At 41.2% G+C, this 14,840-nt stretch overlaps 2 protein-coding genes across 2 annotated transcripts in view; both read right to left on the reverse strand.

The window, feature by feature from the left end:
* Window positions 1-1,379: 1,379 nt before the first annotated feature.
* On the reverse strand, window positions 1,380-2,229 carry arl14 (ADP-ribosylation factor-like 14). The gene has a single exon (XM_010778124.1). The coding sequence runs from the start codon at window positions 2,195-2,197 to the stop codon at window positions 1,667-1,669; it is 531 nt and encodes a 176-aa protein (XP_010776426.1). The 5' UTR covers window positions 2,198-2,229; the 3' UTR covers window positions 1,380-1,666.
* A 3,275-nt stretch (window positions 2,230-5,504) lies between these two features.
* The window catches only part of ppm1la (protein phosphatase, Mg2+/Mn2+ dependent, 1La), a 12,087-nt gene continuing 2,751 nt past the window's right edge, over window positions 5,505-14,840 (reverse strand). Inside the window, exons 2-4 of the mRNA XM_010778126.1 lie at window positions 9,247-9,421; window positions 8,109-8,270; window positions 5,505-7,814 (exon numbers count right to left, since the gene is read on the reverse strand). Of these exons, the coding sequence (XP_010776428.1) occupies window positions 7,456-7,814; window positions 8,109-8,270; window positions 9,247-9,421 (696 nt within the window). The 3' untranslated portion in view covers window positions 5,505-7,455. The remainder of the gene's footprint in view (window positions 7,815-8,108; window positions 8,271-9,246; window positions 9,422-14,840) is intronic.

Raw genomic sequence — 14,840 nt, forward strand, 5'->3', positions numbered from 1 at the left:
AGAGAGGGATTCAGCTGTCTGCGTAACCCCACTTGTACTTTATAGTGATAGCTGGCTGCGGACAGTTCAATTTGTGAGCATTTTTTTTTGTTCGTTATTTTTTCTCCATTTTCCGGTATTTGTCTGTCTCGTGGGCTCGCAGTTTGTTGGTGATGGCTCTGCTTCAACGTTTCAGCCAACCCATCTTTCAGAATATTGAGTGAATCTTCTTGCCTGCGCCCTGTTTCCCGAGCATTTTCACGGAGCTTAACTGGATCATCTCTCCCTTTCAACTCGGCAATGACGTTTTTCTACAATTGCCAAGCTCTGGTGTTGTTCACCTTTTGCTTTTTTGTTCGCACAGTTGTTTATTCCATCCGCAAATGTGGACCATACATTTGTCGAGATGACCAGGTTTGCTGCGCACAGGGAAACGACACCACTGCCGTCACCTGTTGCAAGCAGTTCATGGACAACACTTACTACAACATCGCCATGGTCACCCGGAAACTTTCCGGTGTGCTCATTATGCTGCTTCTCTTCGCTGTGGGATACTTTGTCCAGCGGATGTTGTGTTCCAGATCCAGGCAGCTCACCCCGCCACCCCTCCCCGGACTCCCTGCTGCTACCACATCGCAAGAGCCGCTAATGGAGAGCAGCACCCTGGAGAGCCTGAGGGATCCAGCCCCTGATGTGCAGCTGCCTTCATACGAACAGTGCAAACGTCTTCCAACATATGAGGAGACGGTGCGGGAAGGGAACACAGGACGGTCGGATTTCAACATGGAACAAGTTATGACAAGGACGTCAGTTGCATAACTTAAGTCTTCACTAAATGGCACTTTATATTTTACGTTTCAGATTGCTGTTTATTTGATTATTATGAACGTTTCAGAAACACAAACAAAAGCCGCCCTGGAAAATCTGCCTCTGAGCGTTCATGACCTATACTCGCCAAGGATTGTATCAGTCATTTATCTTTGTTCCGAGGAATGTATCAGACAAGTGCCTATGTATTCATTATTTTGCACAATGTATCAATGATGTTGCTTAAATCAATTAAACGGGTAATGCTTTTTAAATCAGCTGCTTTAAATCATTAATGAGAACTTTCGTGTTATGTCGTAAAAAATAACATTTGACACTTTGTCTTCTTGCCTCTTTAACTCTTCTATAATTATCTTTAATTCATACAAGTGTATAAACACACAACTCTCATTTAGCACAACAGACTAGATTATTGTGAAAGCTGCATTATCACACATCAGTGTTCATTTTTCTGAAGGCGTCTATTCCAAACATTAGCCTACTATACTTGTCTGTTGCTTATCATGCTGATGTGAATGCTTCGTCAGTCAGATCATGCCTTTATGAACCCAGTAATATATCAATATTTCATGGCTGCATGACATCATTCCGTTTCATAATTGACATAAGATCTGCTGCACTGATAAAAGTGTGTGTGTGTCAGTGGTGGCTCCTCTAATGCACACTAATAGACCATAAGGTATCTCGTGTTTCATGTGGTATCCATTATAGTGTCCTGTGAAGTAGCCTATATCCTAATGGGTTCACTAGCTCTAATGCTATTAGCGAGATTATGTTTTTCCAACAAGGATGCTGTACAAAAAAATAATCCGTATTGTCAATGCATTGAAAAAAAACACATTTCATATAAATACATGTTTTATTTGACCATTTGGACCACTCTCAAAAAGGCCTCTTCAACCCCAAATCCAGTGGACGCGGAACAAGGCTGAACGAACCAATCCCGACCAGAGCAAATCTTCCTCAGGTTAAACGTGTCCTTGATTTCAGTGACAGTCAGAGCGCCATTCACGTCCTGTTTGTTGGCCAGTAGGACCAGTGGACGGCCCCGCAACTGTTCGCTCACCAGAGTTTTCTCCAGCTCTTTCCGCGCCTCCTCCATGCGCTCCCTGCACGAGCTGTCCACAACAAACACGACGGCTGATGCGTCCTGGTGGAATTTGGTCCAGTGCTCGCGCATCTGTCGCTGCCCACCGACATCCCACACGGTTAGAGAGAGGTTTTTCTTGTTCTTTCTCGCCTCGAGCATTTCCACGTTGAAGCCGATGGTGGGAACTGTTGTGACGCACGTGTTGTGTTTCAGTTTGTAAAGGAGAGTCGATTTCCCAGCATTGTCCAGGCCCAGGAGGAGGACTTGGGCTTCCGGTTGTTTCGATCCTCGCAGTCCCATGGCGGTGTAAAATATAAAGCAAGTCAACTCAAGTGGGCACTTACAGTTCTCTTTTGACGTAATGTTAGCTTAGTGCGTTGCCCAGAGTTTTATAGATAAGCCATTAGCTCCATGCTGACAATAACTCACCCATAAGGCCACACCAGGGTGCAAAGTTTGTACCAACCAGAAGATAGGCCTATCCCTTGTTTACATATGCTGTATAAGAGATCTGCAGTATTTTTGTGTCTATGCAATGTAGAAGTGCTATTATCATCACACCTTTTATTTAAAAAAGAAAAATGTTTACTGCACAAATTCTGCTACTTTTTAGTTTACACAGTCCAAAAGCACATTGAAATGATGATCAGATACTTGTTTCAAAAATGTTTTATTGTTATAGCTTGTTCTGAAAGAAAGTACTTTACTGTTAATAATGATTTATAAGGCACGTTCATGTAAAGGTCAAATAAGTCATTTGTTTTCTTTTTATAGGACCATGGTGTACAGCGCCTTGGATACATCATTGCACACTCATGAATAGTTTGCCTAATATTACATTCTGACACAGTTCAAGAATTGTACTCAATGAATTAACACAACGGTTGCTTTAGGGTTACTAACAAACAATGTGTAAAGATAAGGCACAATGCCTACACTTCACCTGGCAAATAAATAAATGCAGTTCCTCACTGAACTTGAAACAGTCTTCTCTAGTAAAATAATATGGAAGTTAAATTCATTGCATCCTTCATATACATTTCAAACATCCACACAGTTTAAAGGCAGCCGACATGTGTGCTTTGTGCAAATACATTTGCATAAAGCACACATTGACAACATGTCTCTCACACACACACACACACACACACACACACACACACACACGTACGTTCTTCATTGCCGTTACAATAAAATCACACACACACACACACACACGTACGTTCTTCATTGCCGTTACCACATAGAAAAACTTTGCAATACAAATCCTTATGAGTAATTGGCCTTGATTCTAAGTGAACGGGTCAATATGACCCCGAACAGAAGAGGTGTCTCGTCTCTATTTATCAACATCAACCAATTGGAAAACAAGTTGGAACATTTTAAAAGTAATTTAAGCAATGTTATGTTATGCAAAAATAATGTATTTTATATCAAGATTTTTCCAATGTAAAAAAGAAAATAGAAAAATATGTTTGAATGTATATGTTTTGAGTAAAACGAGTGACTTATTCTAATGGAATCATGATCTTTGAGAGGTGAATAACACAATTGCACTAAATATTGATTTAATTGATAGTAATAAAAGGTACAAACTACAAAAGAAATCTGGATTTTGGGGCTTCGGACCATTTTTGGATAATTAAATGTGCACTGTGTCAAATATTATTGCTGTTACAAAAAACGAATATAACAGGAGGGTTAAATGTCAAGTGCATGATGTATCCCTCACACCAATTTCCCCAAACCTCAAAGTTGCCAGACATTTCTAAAACTCCCTTGAACTTTGTGCTGTCACACCTTTCAGTTTATAGGGGACATATTGGGCAGACTTCCAATACATTTTAAAGTTGGGTCAGCAACCTCCATTCCATGACTTTCAGGCCAGCATCAATATAAAACTGTCAATATAAAAAATAAATAATACAGCATATTAATAAAAATATTTGCATGGTATAAGCCCATTTCAATATATATTTTGCATTCCAAAAGGAGGGCACAACAAAACAAAAAGGAAGAACAAATAAATGAAGGTTGGTCATCAGCAGGATTAACTTTTCACCTTGGCACAGTTGGCAAAAGTGCACTGTGTTTACAACCCATGTAGGTCATTAAAATAGGGGATGATGTGAGCTGCCATCAATGTGTTAACCAAAGAAGCCAATTATAAGTAAAGACACAACCAAAAAACCCTGTTCTCATTGTATGTATTGCACAATGCATCCATTCTTACTAACTAAAACAGCTCAAAGTAATGTTGGAAACAAAACAATGACTCTGTGTTTCAAAAGAAAAGACGTTATCTCAGTGTGCATGGCACTCTTCGTCTCCTTTCATCATAATCTCCAGCAGTCTGACACTGAATACAAGAATGTCTCTTATAGACTAAATCAATAAATGACAGTGATCAGTCCAGCCCACTTCGACGATTTCAATCAACCGTCACTCCACACACTGCCCCTCAGCGCAGGAGCCAAAATGAGTTGCATCCTGGCACGAAGACGAAGGAGCTTGAGGCAGTGCATCCAAGCAAGTGGTGCTTCACTTTATTCCATCGAAGAAATTGTGTGCATTTCAAATGGATGTTTCATTTGTGTATCAGGTTCTGGTCCATTTCTCTCCCGGCTTCACCCACACGCCCCCGGTTGGATTGTCCATTACGTACACCAGTCCCCCGGTGTCACCGCGGCCTTGGGACCAATAATTAGTTGTTGACTTCTCCATTGGCCGGGGGGAAGAGTCTGGACTCGCCGACTGACTGGTTACCTTTTTCTGAATACGGACAATTGAGGGTGTAGAACAACATTCGCCGATTCTATGATACATGTCCACCGTGCCAACGCGCTGAAAAATCACCCGCGCTTCAATGGAGGATTTGGATCCTTGTTGCCCCATAGTCAAACTTAAATGCAAAACACTCCTTTAAAGATTCAAAGCAGAATTGTTTAAAATGCGCTTCTGTGTCTGAGTTGGCTCAATGATAAGCTTCAACTCCTCTGGTGCCTGCGCGCACTTGTCTTTCTTATACAGTGCCAAATGTACATAAAACAAGGCAATATTTTCCCGTAAAGCTGTAGCGTGACGCACTTGACTATGCGGTTACTAGACCCCTAGTTGCAACACGGGTCTCAGCATTTGAATTAGTTCATGTCAGAGCTATTCTGAGCCGCTCCACCTGGTACAGCCCGTCACTAAACTTGGCAACATCGAATGATTCCGAGCTGCCCCTCCTGCAGCAGCAGGGTTGAGTTGAGCGCAGTTACGGTATATATGCTATTTAGGTGCATCCCAGAAACACTGCGAAGACGTTAGGTGTTTTTCCCTGACCGCCACTCTGACCTCACACCCTCATTCTTGTGAATGCGTAATGATTCTAATTCCCAGGAAGGCGATAGAGTTAAAAGAATAAAAAGAGGGACCGCGAAGAATTGTTTTTAAGGTCGGATATTTGACTGACACTTAGGCCCAATCCCAAACCACAAAATAATTGAAATCAACCTTTGTAGTAATGTTAAGAACCTAATTTTAAATGGACCCTTGAAAATAAGGAGTTGGTATAGCATGCTGCATATTTAATCAGATAATAAAGACTGAGAAGGGAATTGCATTGAAGATGAAAGAGTTTGTTTAATACAGAGTTTACATACAGGATGTATTTACACTTCTCTTTTTACACTCTGAGCATCAGCTCAACATGTTTGATTAATTGACTGCTTATCAATTAAAGTGATTAGCTATTTATTGTAAACTTCTGCTCATGTACAGAAGGACAACAAAACGAATATACGTTTGGTGATCAGCAAGACAACCAACAAAACTCAACAATAAATAAGGCATTAGGTAAACTTAAAAAGTTTTTTTTCAATGGATGCAAATGTCAATAAACACAGTAGTATAGCATAGTTGAACATAAAACGGTAGCAAATGAAGTATGGTTTGCTTTATTCTCCCTTAACAGGGTGTTGTATTGCTTCAGGAGCATATCATATTTCTAGCTACTAGCATTCTGGCTGTACAGTTCACGATGTGTCAAACTTTAGTCCTTTTCTGATGGCAGCAGAGATGTGGAAGTTTGTTGCACCACCTGTTCCGTGCATTTCCCAGGTCAAAGGCAGCCACCAGTGTTCATGGATACAAACTATGTACTTTGTTCATGAACAAGCCATAGCACATGCCCCGATACAGACGGTGTAAAACAACTTTAACGGAACAGTTTACATGAGCTCCATAAAATTGCCGTATCAAGAGGTGAAGTTCAGTAACTACATCAGGTTCTACATACATTATAACCCTCTTGTATTATTGAGGATAGACAGTGTTTACATTGGCTGATATGCAATCATTTACCATTCCAAAAATAAACATCTGAAGGTGCTTTTTATTAACATAACTGTTTGTGTGTCTGTGTGCATGTGTTGTATGTTAAAGTAATACTCTATCCAAAATCTATCTTCTGAGTATCACTAACCTTCTGCTCTATTGAAAAGTAGAGTTACAGTTTTGGAGTTTTCAGCCTTCAACGAAAAAGTGGCATATAGAAGCCAACTCCAGCTCCAAGCCAATTACTGGTTCTGTTAACGTATTCCATCTATAATTGATGAATTAGTAATTGCATTTAAAAAAGAAATCCAATAACTTAAAAAAGAAACTTTTGGATATCACATTTTTGTTTTTACAATGAGCTTGTGTCTGCCATTCATATTCAATCTCACCATTCAGTAGTTTTCTGCTTCAACATTTACAGCTTTTAATGTCTGCTTTTTCTTCTTACAGATGTGTTAGCACCTGAGGGTTTAAAGAAATTCAACCCACAGAACAGTACTAGTATTGTGATTGGTCAGAGTTGTTCACACACTATCCGGGCCGTTGCTTTTTAAATCCATATTAGGCTATTTGTTTTCCCACTACCGCTCTGCTCCAGGCTCACCTCAGCCAGATGGTGAAACTGTAAATGTTTAACATCTTCCTCTAAGTTCTACATTGAGTTCTTGATACTCAAAAGTTAGATATAAGGAGCAGCATAACATCAAGTTAAATAAAGGTATGGCTCCACTGGAGTCTTTTTATATTTGACAACATTTTCCAATCTCAGAAGTGTAACAGACGCATACATTAATTGGGAGCAACATCAAAATGCAGTACTAGTGTCCTTTTTAGTAGCTTCCTGTGTTTGCACAGTAACTCTTGAATAGGCACTATTGTAGCCTCCACTTATAAGCCTCCAGTGAAGCGGTACCATTCATGTACAGTAAACAGTAGTAAATCAATCACAGTCTAATGGGTGCTGGTAAAGAGAAAAATGCCTGGATAAATGCATCTCAACTGTTGAATTACATATTTCTTATGTATTCCCCATTAGGTCAGCAGATATGTCTTGTGTTTAAATGCCCTTTAACCTACAAAAAAAAACATTATTTTTGTGTGTGTTTTTGCATGTGTGTGAACTGTTCTGTTCTCTGTATCAATATTTCTCCAGTCCTCCTGTGACATTAAACTCGTTTCTCCATCCAACGGAATTTGAAAAACATTGATCTCTAAGCTCTCAACTTGACTCATACCTACTCCCCTGCCTTACTATTATTCCCCCCAGCTCTACTTTTGAACTTCACCACCATGACGGTGATGTTGTCAGGGCAGCCACGGTAGAAAGACTGGAGGACGATGCTCTTGGCGCCGAAGTGAGGCTCGTCCAGACGCTCGCGGACGAACCGAACGGCCTCCTCGTTGCTGAAAGCGTCCCACAGGCCGTCTGATGCCAGGATCATGAACTCTGGCTGCAGCTTGTCCATGTCAAAGGTCATGATGTCTGGGTCGGGGATGATTACGTTCAGGTTCTTCAGTGGGTAGTCCCCCAGAGAGCGGGACATTGCCAGGATTCCCTGGACTCTCCACGATCCATTAAAACTGATAAAACCACCTGAAGGTAACGAAATACAATATTTATGAACATGTTAATGATGATGTACCAAATAAAGAGTATGTGTGGCAGGAGGTTTAGGTTTATAAATACTAAATCGAAGCTGACTTTTAAATCCTTAATCACAAAGCTTAGGCATCTAATTAATCTAAATCTTACCTTGATCTTTGTTTACCACAATGCTTTTCCTAAATACACCAACAGATGGCAACCAAAGGCCCTAAACATGAGGGTGCAGTGCAGGTTAATTCACTATGTGCCAGTTCAAGCAGGGTTTTTATTTGTTTAATGTACCTGCTCTCTTGATCCTCTTGCGCTCTTTAAGCTGGTACGGCTTGTGGTCATGTGAAAGTGCAACAGCGTTCCCATCTTTGTCACACAACACACCACGAGAGTCTCCAACGTTTGCCACGATGAGTTCTCTGTCTGACAGCAGCGCTACGAGACAAGTTGTTCCTGCATGGCAGATAGGATGAGATCAAATTGAGAAGACAGTCCAAAAAACAGTTTTAAAAAACATTCTGCAATAACTATGTATCAAATCTGGTGTCATGTGATTGTCGAACAGCGGGAGTATGAGGGTAGACCACATTTATATTTTGAAAACATTTGGGAGGAGAAATAAGCTATGCCACACTGAATCGTGTTGCTTTTAAGAATAACACAGCTAGTTTGACAGCATGGTCAAAGTATTGTGAACCAGGACTGACTCATTTGCATACAAACAAGCATAATGAATAGAAACAGAGAAATATAAGAGAAATCAATTGTGGCTTTAATATGCTGAATTGACAGATTGCCAAACTGTCATCAAACAAATGAAAAACAATAGGCCAAAAACAGCCGTTTCCTTGAGTAGATGTATCCAACAAAAGCGACTAATTAATCTGGACTGTAGCTCTGATTTTTATATCAGAGCATGGCTATCATCTACAGCATAATGTTAAAACACTGCAGTCTCACTGTTCTCAGTATTACAAGTGGATTGTAAATAGGAAACTTGCCGAAAAGGTAAATGTCACTTGAGATGCATTGAGCTGACAGGATATTGAACAGGAAATTGTGAGATTTTGTCAAATAGACGATGTGCCGTGACACATTTTGTCCTGTGAGAGGCCGAGAGGGTGAATGCTGAGGGTTTTTGAGAAGTACATTTGTACTGCTTTCATATAAGCCGTGGTGTACAATATTTACTGCAACTGTTTGAGATTAAATTACATCACTCTACATATTAAGGCACAAAAACTTGAGTGCGCTTTTAGGGTGTAGTTTCTCAAATGTTTTGATCTGCTTATTTTAATTTCCAAAAAGGTCATCACCAGCTTTCCCACAAATATTTCAAGTCAGTTTTTCCAACTCTTCCCATCTTCTCTCACACACACAGGTCTACTGTACAGAATAACTCCCCACCACTCTCCCTCCCCCCCCTGACCTGCTTCATCGTGGTTGGCAGAGAGCTTGTCCAGCATCTCTCGATCTACACTCAGGATGCGCTGCTCGAGGATGCTGCTGTGAGAGAGAGTGCTCTCTCTCTTCTCTCTCTCAAAGGCCTGCAGCTGCTGCTTCAGGGAGTCTGGCAGGTGGGCCTTCACGTAGTCAGCTGCAGCCTGGGAGAGGAGGCGGGAAAAGGGAAGACACAGGGAGGGTTAGAGAGCGGCAAGTGGATAAGTGAAAGTGGGGTTGAGGATTACGAATGAGTTTAGAAGTTCAGAAAAGCTCTCCGGACTCTGCAGTTACCAAGCCTTACAAAAGGTTAAAAGCCTTTAAGCTCATTGATCTGACTTTTCAGTCCATGACTTTACTGTTCCCTCTCGTCTGCAGTGTTTACAGCCGCAGCAGACAGTTGTTTTCGGCATAAAAAACTGAAAAGCTCTGTACTCTACCTGCCCAGCTCCAAACAGGGAGCCTTTAGGAGCAAATATTTCAGAGGCGGGAGGAGACTAAAACTGAGCCTAAAGGAGAGTTACTGACTCATTTGAAATGACAAAAACATCACTACTGCAGTCATTCTGGATGTGTACATAGGCAACTCTTCATTAGGACATTTTAACTATATTAGGTTTGTAAAGACCCTATCTATATTTGTAGGCATGTATAAAAACGCTGTGTTTAAAGCTTGTTTTGCTGCCCCAAAAACAAGGCTTTAAAAAACAGCTATTTTTTCTTCTTCTTTTTTTAATAAAGAAGCCAAGAATGACCTGCTCATAAACATGTTCGGATTGTTCTTAGTTTGGTATGCCAGATAGAATAAATATGGTTGTAAAGTTGTTACTATTTAGATTTGTGCCCCTGTTGTTGTCAGGTAATACGGTCAGAGGGTTTTTTTCCGTTTCCTACAGCAGGTGCTCTATGCCGAATTATTGAACACTGTCCTCATCTTCCAGCACACTTGCCCTGCTCCTCCTGCCCTCACTGCTTTTCCCTCATTTTCTCTGCCAAGATTCCCATTATGCTAATGCGGTGAAATCAAATCAAAAAATGGAAAATGCTATACCATCAAATATCCTGGTTAACACATGACATACAGTATTTCATGGCTGCTGTTCCTGTGGATATTAGGCCACTTCAGATGCTTCATGCACTTCATGCTTCACTGTTACGCCGTATAACAGTATGATACCTTCATTCAGGTTGAGTTTTATAACCTTCATTACTAGCCCTGTTTAATAAATGTGATCATGCATTTTAGTTTTGGTAAAATACCTACCAAAATCTGTACAAACAAAAACGGCTGAAACTTTGCTACATTTTATTTGTACGCACATAACACTGAACATATTTGTCACTGTTGTAATTGGTATTCAAATGAGACAGAATACTTATGATCACTACAGTGTAGCCATATTTGTGATGTCCCTATTTCCCCCCTTTCCTTTTTCTGGACAAGGGTACGCATTCATTTAGTAAATTGGAGAGAGAAGCACTCGATCAGGGAAAGAGCATAAAGTGTAAATTGGTCGTAAACAGCAGGAAATGCCAGCAGTAACAGACTCCATAAATGACCCAAATATTTCAGTCTCTATGGATTTAATGAGAGAACATAACCTATTGGACCAGCTTAATTAAAAGTTGATTCATCTGAATCATATCACTTATTGAGATCTTTAGAGGTTTAAATATAAATGTTATGCAGTGAAGAAGTTAGAAAGCCTTTCAAAGCAGTAAACTATTTCAATGTATTCTTCAACAGGGAATAGTCTGAGTAAATCATGTTAAAAAGGGGAGCAGCGGCTTGTGTACACGTTTATAATTCTGGGCTATAACTCACGGCAACGGTAAAAATACAGGGGAGCAAACAAAGAATCGTTTGAGAAAGGTCCTGAATATTTTCAGAGCGAGAACACGCTACACTCACAGAGACGGCCAAGATTTCGCTTCATCTAATATTGGTAAAATTGGTGTGGGTATGTGTTTATACATTTGGGCCAGACTGCATACAGTATAGAAATGTCCTAGGACATCCAAACATTATGTAATATTTCCCGACAACATCGTTAGTCAGAAGATAAACAGCTTTCCCAAAAGACCCTTAACTTTCCACCTCCCATTGATTTACTGTAAGTGCTTCGTTTTTAACTGTTTGTGTTTCTCAGGCCGTCTGTGTTTTGACGCTTATGACCCTATAATAGCCACGGTCAATGTCAGAGTAACCCAATTGTTTTTGCAGTATAAACCCTTTTTAAATCGGAAACAACCGAGAGATCAAGTATAGCTTTAAAAGGCGGGGGACAGAAAAGAAAACACATACGGTATACACAGATACAGATACAATTGTGACTAAAGAATGGGAGGGAAAATTGCAGAAGGCAGTGAAAATGAGGGAAAAAAGAGATGTGAGGACAGACAAGAAAGATAAATATTTGTTTTGGGGACAGGAATAGAAAGAGGGATTCTGATGGTTAAACAGCCTCCGCTCTCAGCTTGTTGACTCTCTCTCTGAACACAAACCGACTGCAACTCTTTTTTTTAAAAAGGTGAAATTCCCATGCATTCTTTAATCAAATGAAAGCAAAATATATGTACAGCATGTCAGAGACAGGGAGGAATGTTTGGGTGTTTAAACCAGAAGAAGACGAGGATGTTTGAGGGACAGAGCTTACATTTTAATTGATTAGTGTTTTGGCTAACAACAATTGCCAAGATAGTACATAAGTACTTCTATCGAAATGGTTTACTGCTTGTCTAATTAACTACTGTATGTCATGAACCACTCATATATAACACTGTCCAAAGAGCTTCACATGTGCTATTTAAAAAGGATAATATGATGGCCCTATAGCGTGGGAAAAAATATATTTGGCTCAAAACTCCCTGCTTCTCTGGGGTTTGAATATCTTACAGCCTCTATATTTACTTGTTTTTGCCATCAATTATGTAAAACTGATGATATTTGGTCTTTGGATTGATCAGAAAAAGAGGCCGCTGGGAAACTGTGATGAGCACTTCTTTATGTATCTCCCGCTTTGGTTTAAGTTACCAAAGATTTGCTTCAATTTAAAGACCTGTTATTGTGTGGTATTCGTAAAAAAAAAAAAGTAAATATAACCGATGTGGGAAGTCTGTGCTCTTAATCAGAATTGTAAACCAGTATAATTTAATGAAATATGTAATTAACTGGAACCTCTGGGGAACAGCAGGGGCGGTGGTGTGACAGATGGCGTCCAGGACACGTGGTTTGAAGGCAGCCCTGAGAAACCAGTGACCCTGGACAACATATGGAGTGACACACACACACACACACACACACACACACACACACACACACACACACACACACACACACACACACACACACACACACACACACACACACACACACACACACGATTGGCAGTGGGATAGAATCGTTCACACAAAAGAACACAATGATGGAGAGCGGAGGGGAATTGTTCTGTTTGAGAATAGGGGGGAGTATAAAGTGAGGGATTCAAGTGTACTATGTCTGTGTACCATGTAATAACAGTTTCTACAGAAACCTGGCATGTTGCTGAACAGAGATATGGCCTTGTCTTACCTACAGTATTGTTGATTTCTAACTCTTATATCATGATTTGAATCTCCCACACTAGAATATGTTTGCATATATAATGCTGTGCTATTAAATCTACTTCAATTCAATGATAACTATAGGTTTTATTGAAAAGCACAGATTAATACTTGAATTACTTCCTGTCTCTATACCTGCTCTGCATCCAAATGATGCTAACTCTTGTGTAGCAGCAGGTATCCTGCTGCTGTGGAGGCCCGCTTTCACCTATCGTGTGCTGAGGTGCGGAGGAGGATTCGCCGCGGAGGAGCTCCCACGGCTGAAGGCCCGCCATCCACCTGACTTGGTTCCGCTGTTGGAGGCCTGTTCCCACCTGTCGCTGCTGTACGGGGGAGGATCTGCCACGGCTGTTTCTGCTTCTGCTGGTGCGGAGGCCTGATCTGGGGATACCGCGGAGAAACCGGAGCGCTGCCACACTGCTGCCTCGCCTGTTCCTTGCTGCTGTCCTGACGTGGATTTTGCCCCAGGAACATCGCGGATACTGTGTGCTGGACCGGGAAAATGGCCCATATCGTGATTCTGCTGTACCTATTGACTGTGTTGGACAATGAGAAGATCGCTAGTCATCCTGAGAAGTCTACTGGATTCGGGTCTGTTCTACCGCCCGCAGTGGACATCCCCTGTACGGTTTCGGATGTGTTACAAACAATTACTGGTTGCCTTGTGGCGGACATTCATTTCGACAAATGTTTTTCTTTCTCACTTGCCTGCTATGATGGTTCTTCAGAACTGTTGCTTCTTCTCCCCCTGGTGTACCAACTACATCTTTCTGCTGTACCTCTTCTCCCCTGTGTACAACTACATCTTCTCTGTACTTTCCTTCTCCCCTGTGTACAACTACATCTTCTCTTGTACTTCTTCTCCCCTGTGTACAACTACATTCTTCTCTGTACTTCTTCTCCCCTGTGTACAACTACATCTTCTCTGTACCTCTCTCCCTTGTGTACACTACATCTTCTTCTGTACCTCTTCTCCCCTGTGTACAACTACATCTTCTCTGGTACTTTCTTCTCCCCTGTGACAACTACGATCTGTTCTCTGTACCTCTTCTCCCCTGTGTACAACTACATCTTTCGTCTGTACTTCTTCGTCCCCTGTGTACAACTACCTTCTTCTCTGTACTTCTTCTCCCCTGTGTACATAACTACATCGTTCTCTGTACTTCTTCTCCCCTGTGTTACAACTAGCATCTTCTCTGTACCTCTTCTCCCCTGTGGTACAACTACATCTGTCTCTGGTACTTCTGATCTCCCCTGTCGTACAACTACATCTTCTCTGGGTACCTCTTCTCCCCTTTTGGGGTGCACAAACTACATCCTTCTCTCGTACTTTCTTCTCCCCTTTGTAACAACTACATCTGTCTCTGTACCTCTTCTCCCCTGGGTGTACAACTACATCATCTTCTCGTGTACCTCTTCTCCCCTGGTCGTACAACTCATCTTCTCTGTACCTCTTCTTCCGCCTTTGTTGTACAACTACATCTTTCCTGCTTGTACCTCTTCTCTCTGTCGTACAACTACCATCGTTCTCTCGTACTTCTTCGTTCCCCTCGTGCTACGACGTACATACTTCTCTGGTCCTCTTCCTCTTCTGGTACAACTACATCTTCTCTTTGTACTTCTTCTCCCTTGTGTACAACTACATCTGTTCCTCTGGTACTCTATCTTCCCTTGTGGTGAAGCAACTTACATCTTGTCTCTGGTACTTCTTCTCCCCTGTTGTGGGTACAACTAACATCTTCTCTGGGTACTTTCTTCTCCTCCTGTTGGGTACAACTACATCTCCTTTGCGCTCCTCCCTTTCTCTCCTTCCCCCCCCCTCTTAAAAATGATGACCCACCTGGTCCCGAACCAACGTGTAAGGGACTATCATTGTTATTATTTTTATAGGTTTCGTGGAAAAAAGAGAATTGGTTGTGTGTATGTAAGCAGTTGACAAAATTCTCAGTTGCGTCGTTTGACGCGCTTTCACTCTAATCT

This window comes from Notothenia coriiceps, unplaced genomic scaffold, assembly GCF_000735185.1.
Source record: "Notothenia coriiceps isolate Sejong01 unplaced genomic scaffold, NC01 NC01_scaffold00018999, whole genome shotgun sequence".
In the NCBI taxonomy this organism is placed as follows: Eukaryota; Metazoa; Chordata; class Actinopteri; order Perciformes; family Nototheniidae; genus Notothenia; species Notothenia coriiceps.